The sequence below is a fragment of the Papio anubis genome, chromosome 10, assembly GCF_008728515.1.
Source record: "Papio anubis isolate 15944 chromosome 10, Panubis1.0, whole genome shotgun sequence".
In the NCBI taxonomy this organism is placed as follows: domain Eukaryota; kingdom Metazoa; phylum Chordata; class Mammalia; order Primates; family Cercopithecidae; genus Papio; species Papio anubis.
In genome coordinates this window covers 61109584-61122914 of record NC_044985.1, presented here as the reverse complement: position 1 = coordinate 61122914, position 13331 = coordinate 61109584, and the positions used below count along the sequence as shown (strand labels likewise).

The 13331-nt window shown below is 37.9% G+C and overlaps 1 protein-coding gene across 3 annotated transcripts in view; it reads right to left on the bottom strand.

Annotated features, from left to right (window-relative positions):
- The window catches only part of AGPS (alkylglycerone phosphate synthase), a 160248-nt gene that overhangs the window by 115078 nt on the left and 31839 nt on the right, over positions 1-13331 (bottom strand). For 2 of the 3 annotated variants that reach the window (XM_031651376.1, XM_031651378.1), the window contains exon 2: positions 11743-11832. In XM_031651376.1, the coding sequence (XP_031507236.1) occupies positions 11743-11832 (90 nt within the window). Of the gene's footprint in view, positions 1-11742; positions 11833-12775; positions 12798-13331 lie in introns of all 3 variants that reach the window. The other variant, XM_031651377.1, reaches the window with a different exon arrangement.

The window sequence follows — 13331 nt, the reverse complement described above, 5'->3', positions numbered from 1 at the left end:
TCGTAAGCTGAGAATGTACGTCACCTCAGAACCACTATGGTACAAATTGATTGTAAAACGTGTGTTTGAACAATATTAAATCAGTGCACCTTGAAAACGAATGGAATAACAGCAATTTTAAGGAACAAGGGAAGACAACCAAAGGTCTGACTGCCTGCGGGGTTGGGTAGAACAGAGCCATATTTTTCTTCTTGCAGAGAGCCTATAAATGGACCTGCAAGTAGGAGAGATTTTGCTGAATTTTTTTCCCAGCAAGAAATATTAATAATTAATACCCTGGGGAAGGAATGCACTCCTGGGGGGAGGCATATAAATGGCCGCTCTGGGAGTGTGTTTTATGCAGTTGAGATAAGGACTGAAGTATGCCCTGGTCTCTTGCAGTACCCTCAGGCTTATTAGGGTGGGGAAAAGATCCCACCCTGGTAAATTTGAGGTCAGACTGGTTCTCTGCTATCAAACCCTGTTTTCTGTTGTTTAAGATGTTTATCAACACAATATGTGCACAGCCAAACATAGACCCTCATCAGTAATTCTAATTTTGCCCTTTGCCTTGTGATCTTTGCTTTGTCCTTTGCCTTGTGATCTTTATTGCCCTTGAGCATGTGATCTTTGTGACCTACTTCCTGTTCGTACACTCCCTCCCCTTTTGAAATCCCTAATAAAAATCTGATGGTTTTGCAGCTCAGGGGGCATTACGGACCTACTGACAATGTGGTATCACCCCTGGCAGCCCAGTTGTAAAATTCCTCTCTTTGTACTCTTTCTCTTTATTTCTCAGACTGGCCGACACTTAGGGAAAATATAAAGAACCTACGTTGAAATACTGGGGGTGGGTTCCCCTGATAAGTATATACAATCATCTAGCCTCAGGGTGAGTTCCACAATTGCTAAGCAATTTAACAGCCTTTTTATAATCAGATAAAGCTTCAATTAAAAATTATGCCATCAAAAACACAAAGTCTAACAAACTCAAATTCTCCATTTATATACTAACTTGTGATTTGTAAGTACCAAACTAATATATAACACCCATAAAGTCAAAAATAATGACATTTTTCAAAAATTTTACTTTATAGAAATCTTCAGGGACTGAGATGGCTGATTAGAAGCAGCTGTGGTCCACAGCTCTCATGGAGAAGAATGAAAATGGCAACTGAATTCAGCACCTTCAACTGAAATATTCAGATTCTCACACTGCGACTGACTAGGCAGACAGCTCAACCCATGGAGAACAAAGAAAAGCAGGGTGGGGCGATGGTCCAACTGGGAGAAGCATGGAGCCAAAGGAACTCCCACCCCCATCCAAGCAGAGCAGTGAGAGATTGTGCAACCCCACGAGGGAAACCACACTTCTCCCACGAGTCTGTAACCTGTGGATCAGGAGATCCCCTGGTGACCCCATGCCACCAGGGCCTTGAGTTCAATACACAGAGCTGTGCAGAGTCTCAAAAGAACAGTCACTCCGGCTCACACAGTAACCCAGGAGTTTTACAGACTCCGCCCCAGGAATCCCAGCAAGGTGGGAGATCCATCTGCTCACTCTTCTAGGAGGGGGACTGAATCCACGGATCTAAGCAGCATTGTTCTGCAGGCCACACTTTCACCTCACAAGTTAAGACCCACTAGCTTGGAATTCCAGTCAGACAGTGCAACAAGCTGGAGACTGCCTGAGATGGATGAGTTCTCTGGAGGAGGAGCAACTACCATTTCTGTGGTTAGGTTGACTCAGCTGTTCTAGCCTGCCAGTTCCAGGCAGTCCAGGTGGTCAGAACAAGAAGGAATCCCATACAATGCAACACAGCTGCTATGCCAGATTGTGGCCAGACTGCTTTTTTTAAGTGGGACCCCAATCCATTGCTCCTCATTGGGTGGGGACTCCCTGTGGGAATTTCAGCAACTCGAGCCAGGGTTACACAGACAGAACTCTGATCTCTCCCTGGGACAGAGCCCCCTGGGGGAGAGGCAGCCGATGTCTCTGCAGTTCAGTTGACTCAGCCTTTCCAGCCTGATGGCTCTGAAGAGTCTAGGCAGTCTTGACATGGAAGGGTTATCCCCAACATGGCACACCTGCTCCACCAAAAACCAGCCATCTTATTCCTCCTGACTGGGTCAGAGCTCCCAACAGGGGTCTCCTGACACCTCCTACGGGAGCATCCAGGCCAGCAACAGGTCACTACCCACCCTGGGATGGAGCTCCCAGAGGAAAAAGCAGGCTGCCATCTTTGCTGTTTCACAGCCTCCACTGGTGATACCTCCAGGTCTGGGAAAAATGAGGCAAATAGGGTCACGAGCAATCCCCCAACAAACCACAGCAGCCCTACGAAAAAGTGGCTTGACTGTTAAAAGAAAAACAAACAAACAGAAAGCAACAATAACAGCATCAACAAAAAAGACCACACAAAAATCTCACTCAAAGGTCAGCAACCTCAAAAAATTGAAGCTAGATAATCCCACAAAGATGAGAAAGAATCAATGCAAAAATACTGAAAACTCAAAAAGCCAGAGTGCCTCTTCTCCAAATGACCACAATACCTCTCCAGCCAGAACTGGGCTGAGGCTGAGATCATTGAATTCACAGAAGTAGGCTTCAGAAGGTGGGTAATAACAAACTTTGCTGAGGGAAAGGAGCATGTTGTAACCCAATGCAAAAAAGCTAAGAATCATGATAAAACAATACAGGAGCTGAAAACCAGAAGAGCCAGTTTAGAGAGGAGCATAACTAATCTGATGGAGCTGAAAAACGCAACACAAGAAATTCACAATGCAATCACAAGTATCAACAGCAGAATAGACCAAGTGGAGGAAAGAATCTCAAAGCTTGAAGACTACAGTCTTCAAGGCAGACGAGAATAAAGAAAAAGGAATGAATAGGAATGAACAAAACCTCTGAGAAATATAGGACTATACAAAAAAGACTGGACCTATGACTGATTGGGGTACCCAAAAGAGATGGAGAGAATGGAACCAAGTTGAAAAACATACTTCAGAATATCATCCAGGAGAACTTCCCCAACTTAGCAAGACAGGCCAACATTCAAATGCAGGAGGTCCAGAGAACCCCAGTAAGATACTCCATGAGAAGATCAACCCCAAGACACATAATCATCAGATTCTCAAAGGTTGAAAAGAAGAGAAAAAAATATAATGGGCAGCCAGAGAGAAAGGCCAGGTCATCTACAAAGGGAAACCCATCAGACTAACAGCAGACATTTCAGCAAAAACCCTACAATCCAGAAGAGATTGGGGGCCAATATTCAACATTCTTAAAGAAAAGAATTTCCAACCCAGAATTTCACATCCAGCCAAAACTAAGCTTCATAAGAAAAGAAGAAGATACTTTCCAGACAAGCAAATACTGAGGGAATTCATCACCACCAGGCCTGCCTTGCAAAAGCTCCTGAAGAAAGCACTAAATATGAAAAAGAAAAACTGTTACCAGCCACTATAAAAACACATTTGAAGTACACAGACCAGTGACACTATGAAGCAACCACATAAACAAGTCTGCAAAATAACCAGCTAGCATCATGATGACAGGATCAAATTCACACATAATAAAAACCTTAAATGTAAATGGGCTAAATGCCCCAATTAAAAGACACAGAATTGCAAGCTGGGGGAAGAGTCAAGACCCATTATGCTGTCCTCAAGAGACCCATGTAACATGGAAAGACACACATGGACTCAAAATAAAGGGATGGAGGAAAATTTACCAAGCAAATGGAAAACAGAAAAAAGCAGGGGCCGCAATCCTAGTTTCTGACAAAACAGATTTTAAACCAACAAAGACCAAAAAAGACAAAGAAGGGCATTACATAATGGTAAAGGGTTCAATTCAACAAGAAGAGCTAACTATGCTAAATATATATGTACCCAATAGAGGAGCACCCAGATCCAAAAGCAAGTTCTTAGAGACCTACAAAGAGACTTATACTCTCACACAAAATAATGAGAGGCTTTAACATCCCACTGACAATATTAGACAGATCACTGAGACAGAAAATTAAAAGATATTCAGGACCTGAACTTAGCTTTGGATCAAGCAGACTTGACAGACATCGAGAGAACCCTCCACCCAAAAACAACAGAATATATATTCTTCTCATAGCCACAACACTTACTCTAAAATCGATCACATAATTGGAATTAAAACACCCCTCAGCAAATGCAAAATAACTGAAATCATAACAATCTCTCAGACTACAGCACAATCAAATTAGAATCAAGACTTTAAAAAATCACTCAAAACCACACAACTACATAGAAACTGAACAACCTGAATGACTCCTGGGTGAAACTAAGCCAGAAATCTAGAAGTTATTTGAAACTAATGAGAACAAAGAGAAAAAGTACCAGAATCTCTGCAACACAGCTAAAGCAGTGTTAAGAGGAAAATTTATAGCACTAAATGCCCACATCAAAAAACTTCTAGTAGAAAGACCTCAAATTAACAACTTAACATGACAACTAAGAGAACTAGAAAACCAACAACAAACAAGCCCCAAAGGTAGCAGAACACAAGAAATAACCAAGATCAGAGCAGAACCGAAGAAGATAGAGATGCCAAAAACCCTTCAAAAAGCCAATGAATCCGGCAGATGGGGGTTTTTTTGTTTTGTTTTTTGTTTTTTTTTTTGAAAAAATAAATAGGTAGACTGCTAGCTAGACTAATAAAGAAAAGAGAGAAGAATCAGACACCATCAAAAATGGTAAGGGGGATATTACCACTGACACTACAGAAATACAAATAATTATCAAAGAATACTATGAACACCTCTATGCATATGAACTAGAAAATCTAGAAAAAAGTGGGTAAGTTCCTGGACATAAACACCCTCCCAAGATTGAACCAGGAAGAACCTGAATCCCTGAATAGACCAAGAATGAGTTCTGAAAATGAGATAGTAATAAATTGCTTGCCAACCAAAAAAAGCCCAGGGCCAGATAGATTTACAGTTGAATTCTACTAGAGGTACAAAGAAGAGATGGTACCATTTCTACTGGAACTAAATTGAAAAGGAGGGACTGCTACCTAACTCCTTTTATGAGACCAGCATCATCCTGATACCAAAACCTGGCAGAGACGCAACAACAAAAAAGAAAAATTTAGGCCAGTATCCCTGATGAACATCAATGCAAAAATCCTCAATAAAATACTGGCAAACTGAATCCAGCAATACATCAAAAAGCTTATCCACCACAATCAAAGTTGGTTCAACATATGCAAATCAATACATGTAATTTATCATATAAACAGAACTAAAGACAAAACCACATGATTATCTCAATGGACACAGAAAAGGCCTTAGATAAAAGCAACATCTTTCATGTTAAAAACTCAATAAACTAAGTATTTAAGGACCATACCTCAAAATAATAAGAACCATATATAACAAACTCATAGTCAATATCATACCTGAATGAGCAAAAGCTGGAAGCATTCTCCTCAAAAACCGGCACAAGACAAGGATGCTTTCTCTCACTACTACTATTCAATACAGTATTGGAAGTTCTGGCCAGGGCAATCAGGCAAGAGAAAGAAATAAAGAAAATTCAAATAGGAAGAGAGGAAGTCAAACTGTTTCTGTTTGCAGATGACATGATCCTATATCTAGAAACCCCCATCGTCTCAGCCCAAAAGCTTCTGAAGCTGATAAGCAACTTCAGCAAAGTCTCAGGATACAAAATCAATGTGCAAAAATCACTAGCATTCCTATACACCAACAACAGGCAAGACGAGAGCCAAATCATGAATGAACTCGCATTCACAATTGCTACAAAGAGAATAAAACACCCATGAATACATCTAACAAGGGAAGTGAAGGACCTCTTCAAGGACAACTACAAATCACTGCTCAGGGAAATCAGAGAAGACACAAACAAATGGAAAAACATTTCATGCTCATGGATAGGAAGAATCAATATTGTGAAAATGGCCATACTACCCAAAGTAATTTATAGATTCAATGCTATTCCCATTAAACTACAATTGACATTCTTCACAGAATTAGAAAAAACTATTTTAAAATTCATATGGAATCAAAAAAGAGCCTGTATAGCCAAGACAATCCTACACAAAAAGAACAAAGCTGGAAGCATCACACTGCCCAAGTTCCAACTATACTACAAGGCTACCGTAACCAAAACATCATGGTACTGGCACAAAAACAGACACATAGACCAATGGAACAGAATAGACATCCCAGAAATAAGACTGCATACCTACAGCCATCTGATCTTCAACAAACCTGACAAAAACAAGCAATGGTGAAAGGATTCCTTTTTTTTTTTTTTTTTTTTAAGACGAGAGTTTCACTCTTATTGCCCAGGCTGGAGTGCAATGGCGCGATCTTGGCTCACCGCAACCTCCACCGCCCAGGTTCAAGTGATTCTCCTGCCTCAGCCTCCCAAGTAGCTGGGATTTCAGGCATGCACCACCGTGCCCAGCTAATTTTTGTATTTTTAGTAGAGACAGGGTTTCTCCATGTTGTTCAGGCTGGTCTCGAACTCCCAACCTCAGGTGATCCACCCACCTCGGCCACCCAAAGTGCTGGGATTACAGGCGTGAGCCACTGCGCCCGGACAGGATTCCCTATTTAATAAATGGTGCTGGGAGAACTGGCTAGCCATATGCAGAAAATTGAAACTATACTCCTTCTTTACATCTTACACAAAAATTAACTCAAGATGGATTAAAGACTTAAATGTAAAATCCAAAACTATAAAAACCCCAGAAAAAAATCTAGGCAATAACATTCAGAACACAGGCATGGACAAAGATTTCATGACGAAAACGCCAAAAGCAATTGCAACAAAAGCCAAAATTGACAAATGGGATCTAATTAAACTAAAGAACTTCTGCACAGCAAAAGAAACTATCATCAGAGTGAATAGACAACCCATAGAGTGGGAGAAAATTTTTGCAATCTGAGCCTCTGACAAAGGTCTAATATCCAGAGTCTACAAGGAACTTAAACAAATTTACAAGAAAAAACCAACCCCATTAAAAAGTGGGCAAAGGACATGAACAGACACTTCTCAAAAGAAGACATTCATGCAGCCAACAAACATGAAAAAAAGCTCAGCATCACTCATCATTAGAGAAATGCAAATCAAAAGCCAGTTAGAATGGCGATTATTAAAAAGTACAGAAACAACAGATGCTGGCAAGATTGCAGAGATAAAGGAACGCTTTTACACTGTGGTGGGAGTATAAATTAGTTCAACCATTGTAGAAGACAGTGTGGTGATTCCTCAAAGATCTAGAGGCAGAAATACCATTTGACCCAGCAATTCCCTTACTGGGTATATACACAAAGGAATATAAATCATTCTATTATAAAGATACGTGCATGCATATGTTCATTGCAGCACCATTCACAATAGCACAGACATGGAATCAACCCAAATGCCCATCAATGATTGACTGGAAAAGAAAATATGGTACATATACACCATGGAATACTATGCAGCCATAGAAAGGAACACAATTATGTCCTTTGCAGGGATAGGGATAGAGCTAGAAGCCATTATCCTCAGCAAATGCATACAGGAACAGAAAACCAAATACTGCATGTTCTCACCTATAAGTGGGAGCTGAACAATGAGAACACATGAACACAGGGAGGGGAACAACATACACCGGGGCACATCAGGGGGAGCGGTGGAAGGAGGGAGAGCATCAGGAAAAATGGCTAATGGATAGTGGGCTTAATAACCTAATAACCAAGGTGATGGGTTGATCTGTGTAGCAAACCACCATGGCACACGTTTAGCTAAGTAACAAACCTGCACATCCTGCACATGTACCCCAGAACTTAAAAGTTGAAGAAAAAAAAAAATATATAGAATTGGCTCCAGAGTATTGCCTTATGCTGCTTAAACCCAGGAGGACTAAATTCATCCATACTTAGAAGGAATAAAAGTGGTAAGTTATAAATCTAGAGATTTATAAACTGATAAATTATAAATCTGTTCAGAAGATAGACTGCTCAGAAAAAAAATTTCAGACCCTTCTCCTAACATAGGGGAAAAGCTGTTACTCTATAATAGCTTCTAATAATTGCTTACAACTTAATGCCTAGGTTTGAAATGTCAAAGTTACCCTCCCACAAAATACATACAATCAACTACATTCCACATAAAAATCTCTTTTCAATGTTCTTTGGATCAGAAATAGGAGAACCCCACACCTCATCAATTTTCACTGATAATCACTGTTAGTTTCTGGCACGTAGGATTTCCCTTTCTTTCTTTCCAGCTCTGTTATATTTCTTTCTTCTGATATTTTATCCAACTTTTCTATGTGGTTATAAAAGGCGAGGGGCCTGAATTATTTCAGTCCACCTCACTGCCAGAATAGAAAGTCTCTACAAAAAAATGTCAAAAATTGTCCTTAACTCTAATATTATTAATAAATAAGAGTGAATCAATACTGTTCAGCCAAACAGCGTTTCTTGTACTCAGCCTTTGTAGTCATGAATTCCATTTTCTCTTTCAGGAATATCACAATCTTCTTACGCTTCTGCCCTTTGCCTTTCACAGTAACAATAGGAATTTTTGATGCAAGATAAATGTTTATAATATGACTAACTCTACTGTGCTGGTATACACAGCATAGTGCTCCCAGGGTTTGGAGACAGAACAAGATCAGTACAGTGAATGAGTTTAGTTATCTGCAGAAGTAACTCAAAAGCACAGTATAATAGAAACTGCAGAAGAATGAAGCTTAAAAACACCTGGTTTTTAATCCCAATTTACCACTGAGCAGGCGACTTCAGGTAAGTTACTTAACTTTCCTCATCCTCATTATTTTTAAGAAGATAACTCTATCCATTTGATAGGGTTATTGTAAGACAACTCAGTAGGCACTCAATAAATAGTAGATATTATTATCTTAAGAGTGTTTGTAAATGTTTTCTGATAAAAATCAGAGAAACCGGCCGGGCGCAGTGGCTCAAGCCTGTAATCCCAGCACTTTGGGAGGTCGAGACAGGAGATCGAGACCATGCTGGCTAACACGGTGAAACCCCGTCTCTACTAAAAAATACAAAAAATTAGCCGGGCGAGGTGGCGGGCGCCTGTGGTCCCAGCTACTCGGGAGGCTGAGGCGGGAGAATGGCGTGAACCCAGGAGGCGGAGCTTGCAGTGAGCTGAGATCCGGCCACTGCACTCCAGTCTGGGCGACAGAGCGAGACTCCGTCTCAAAAAAAAAAAAAAAAAAAAAAAATCGGAGAAACCTACTCACTCACCAGTTATTCTCAGGAAAACAGACTAGACATAGAGAAAGTTATGATTCAATTCAACTCAGTTTATGACCCTGTGACAAGGTACTGGTGCTTCCTACCAAAATGGGAATTGAATTTTGTTTTGCTTTTTCATTTTAGTTACTGTTTGTTTAGTATATATTTAATCCCAGAGCACCTAAATCCCATTTATATGTCTGGGGAATTATCCTTTGTGTAAGTCTTGGAGGAAGGCAAAAGCTACCCTCCACTAATGCAAATTTGCCAGATATTCACTTTCCTGGTCTCTCTTGCAGGCTCTTCCAGTCAGACGCACCCTTATTCTCCCTCTCCCCCACTGGACTCTGACTTAGGAGTCAACAATGCAAAGAAATGAGGCCTTTAAGGAATGCGTTCCAGTAGGAGTGGTAGTAACCCATTAAAACTAACAGAAAAATTCTCTGGTTCTATTACAGCCTATATAAGTATCTCTATCAAGACCATCAAATCTCCTTTGTTCTGAATGTATGCTCTCCAAATAATATCTAAGTTGCAAATGTTGTTCTCTAGATACCCTAACATCAGAAAGGGCACTAACATGTATTCCACACCCTGAAAAAGGAATAATCTAACCATAATTGAATACACTGAGGTTCTAATTTTTTAAATCAGTCTCTTAGAAGTGTGGCATGTGTCAGACCCCTACAGCCTCATCTCTTCCAGGAAACTGACAAATCAGGTGCCAGAACACCCAAAATAAGAACGAGATCCTGAACCCATGGGACCCACTAAGGCATAGTTACCTGTGATGTTTTATGACTAATCATTCATTTCACACACACACACACACACACACACACACACCCTTTCTGATATAAACCACTACATGGCCTACAGTACTGTACAGAAGACTTTGCTGAAATACAAGTGACCATCTACCCTGCTCCATAAAAGAGAAATGCTGTGTACCTTCAAGATCCAAACACAAAGAGAGAAAAAGAGAAAGAGAAATGAGAGCAGTGTCCGAGAAGAGAGAAATTTGGTTTTCTAAATTCAGAAGATTCGTTTTTTTTCCTCCAGAAGATTTTGAAAAGCCAATCTCTACATTGATGTTTCTACTATATCAGACATTATTCTATTTAAATAAAACATAAAAGATTCAACATTTAGAACACTGGTAAATTTAATTTTAACCAGAAATCCCTTCTACCTGAATTACACAATTTCTCAACTAAGCCTCCATTGCATGCTACCCAATCACACTTAAGGATGGGAATGAGAACATAGATAATATTTATTTTCCTAATAAAAAAACTAATGTCAAATGTACCTCTTCATACCTTGATTAAAATTACTTTCAAATTACTATTCCTGAGATTTTATTTTAGGTACAAAATATTAATAAGTTAGAAAAATAGAAAAATAGAAAAATTATTAATACAATGCACTGAAAAGGAAATAAATAACTTCTCCTAAGGAATGAAACTTACTTTGTTGACATTTTAATATATTGATATAGCATATGTTTTAAAAACATTAACTTAAGTATAGTAATGTCCAATAGATATTAAATCAGGGTACAATACTGGAATAGACTCGTAATATATCTGATCCAATTTTTTACTTAGTCTCAATTTCTTTTTATTTTTGGTTCCAGCATTCAAGTATTACATATTTGTACTCACTGCCCTTTCAAATGTTGTATCAAAATTCAACAGACAAACCAAAAACAGAGCTTTGGCAAGGGCAGTATTGCTTAAAACCAACAAAGAACTTATTTTACAATTCTGACCACATCTAGAACAAGCAGGAATAACAGAAATATCCTTTAGAATTCTTTTTAATATTTTTTCCAGTTTTACTGAGGTATGATTGAACAAATATACTTGTAATTCTTATCAGCAAATAACCACATTTCAGATATAGGAAAGCTATCACAAAAATGACTGATCTTTCTCTATCACTTCTTTCCTAATTTATCTCAGAAACTAATTTTTTACAATACTATTTATAGTCACACAGACCTAAAATCGTTCACCTTTCATAATAACCCACACTCCAATGTAAATTACCAGATTTAAATATGAAGCTGCTTTCAAAAAACTGAATGGCATGGGGATTGGGTGGTGGGTGGCTTATAGACATTATTTGGATCCTGACACAAATAAACTACCTATAAAAGATGTTTGTGAGACAACTGGAGAATATGAATATGAACTGGATAACTAGATAAAAAATGTTTGCTATTTTTGGATATATAATATTATTATATAATTGTTTATATTAGGTCCTTATTTTTTAAGACATAAAATATATATATACACATACACACATATGCATATATTTAGAGGTGACATGACAACATCAGAATTTGAAATATTACCAGGGGAAAAAAAGCAGTTATAGCAAAATGTTGATAATGTTTAAACTCAGGGAGAAATCATATTTTCAAGTGTGTTTAAAATTTTTCATAGAAAGAATTAAAGAAGTAACAAAAGGAGAAATAAACCAGGGTTACCTTTTCCCAGTCAACTCAATTTGGCCCTTCTTATTGAAGATGAATTTAGAATCATTATAGCCCCATCCATTCCATTTCATAACTTCTTGCCTAGTGAGAAGAAAAAATATATAAATGAGACCAATGCTAAACATCTTAAAACTGTATAGTATATCATTGATTATTAACTCACAATCATCTAAAACACCTTATGCCCACTAATTGTATAAGGTTAAATAAAATTAGCACATGTTAAAATGTCCATATACTAATATTTCTGAATATAGAATCACTCTGATGAGCAGCACCTGCTTCACAGAGGGCTACAACCAATAAATTTAATGCATTCAAAGGAAGAAATAACAAGTTGCAAAAAGGAAGAAAAGTTTAAAATATAAATGTCTCATTTTGTACATGTTATTGGGTTTACATTGTAGAATGACCTAAAAAGTTTTGCAATTAAAACTAAGGAAACACAGTTTTACACATATGAGAAAAAAATCATAATTACTAATCTTCTGCTATGATTTTTTAAAAAGACCAACTTACCAAGTAGATTGGCTGGCAATAGACACAATAAAGTAAGTTAAAAATCTCAGTGCTGGGTTTACATTCTAAATCCTTCAAATTCCATATAACTACCAATCTCTACCTTGACCTACATATTGTAACAGTTAATGGTTATACCCATTTTCAAAATTCCAAAATAACATGCTGTTTTTAATTTCCAAAACACCAATATTTCATAGCTTTAAAAATCCTTATTTATCAAAATCAATGGCTGAATCATTCAATTTTTCACATCATGTAAGAATAGATAGGTCTGGACCTGTAGAGAACATAATAAGCAATCACGCTGAAGTACTGCATCACTTTTATTACATGTTTTGGCAGACTACCCTAGTTTGATCTTGGCTACTGAAATAAATGGGTGGTGAGTCTTCTTACCACAAATTTAACTATGCAGTTTATGATGCAAATAATTTAACAAAAACATTTTTCTATCTTGAAAGTTATTTGCTGCATTAAAATTTCAAAATAAAGATGTACTCACTACAAAGCGTTCTTCTTATTCTCTGTAATTCTCAAGAAAGAAGAAACAAGCAAGTTTTTTTATTACAATCATAATTCTTGTTCTAGTTCAAAGGCTTTTCAAACAAATGAACATGAACATAATACAACTGAACCAGATACAGGTAATTAATTATGAACTGAAATCTCCGTCTATACATAAAATTAAGACAAAGAAACTAGGAATGCTCTGTTTACAACTATGATTTGCTATTAATAAAAGCTACAGTCCCTCTACAAAAACTTCAAAATATCTGAAGAGTATCAATCCAGAGACTGGATTTCTAGATTAGTCAGTTATAAACTAACACCAAATATTTTTTCTAATCCCATAACACTCCTACCTCATTGCAGAGGGAGGTTTTGGAAGGGAGCTTTTGGAAAAATCTCTCTGGAAAAACATCACGACTAATGTTACCAGTGACATACTCATTTTCTTAAGATTTTACTTTTTTTTGTTTTGGTGCCAACACTTGGGATTGAACCTAAGATTTTCACATTCTAAAAACAGATTAGGATATTTTTCACTTTGTTTTTTT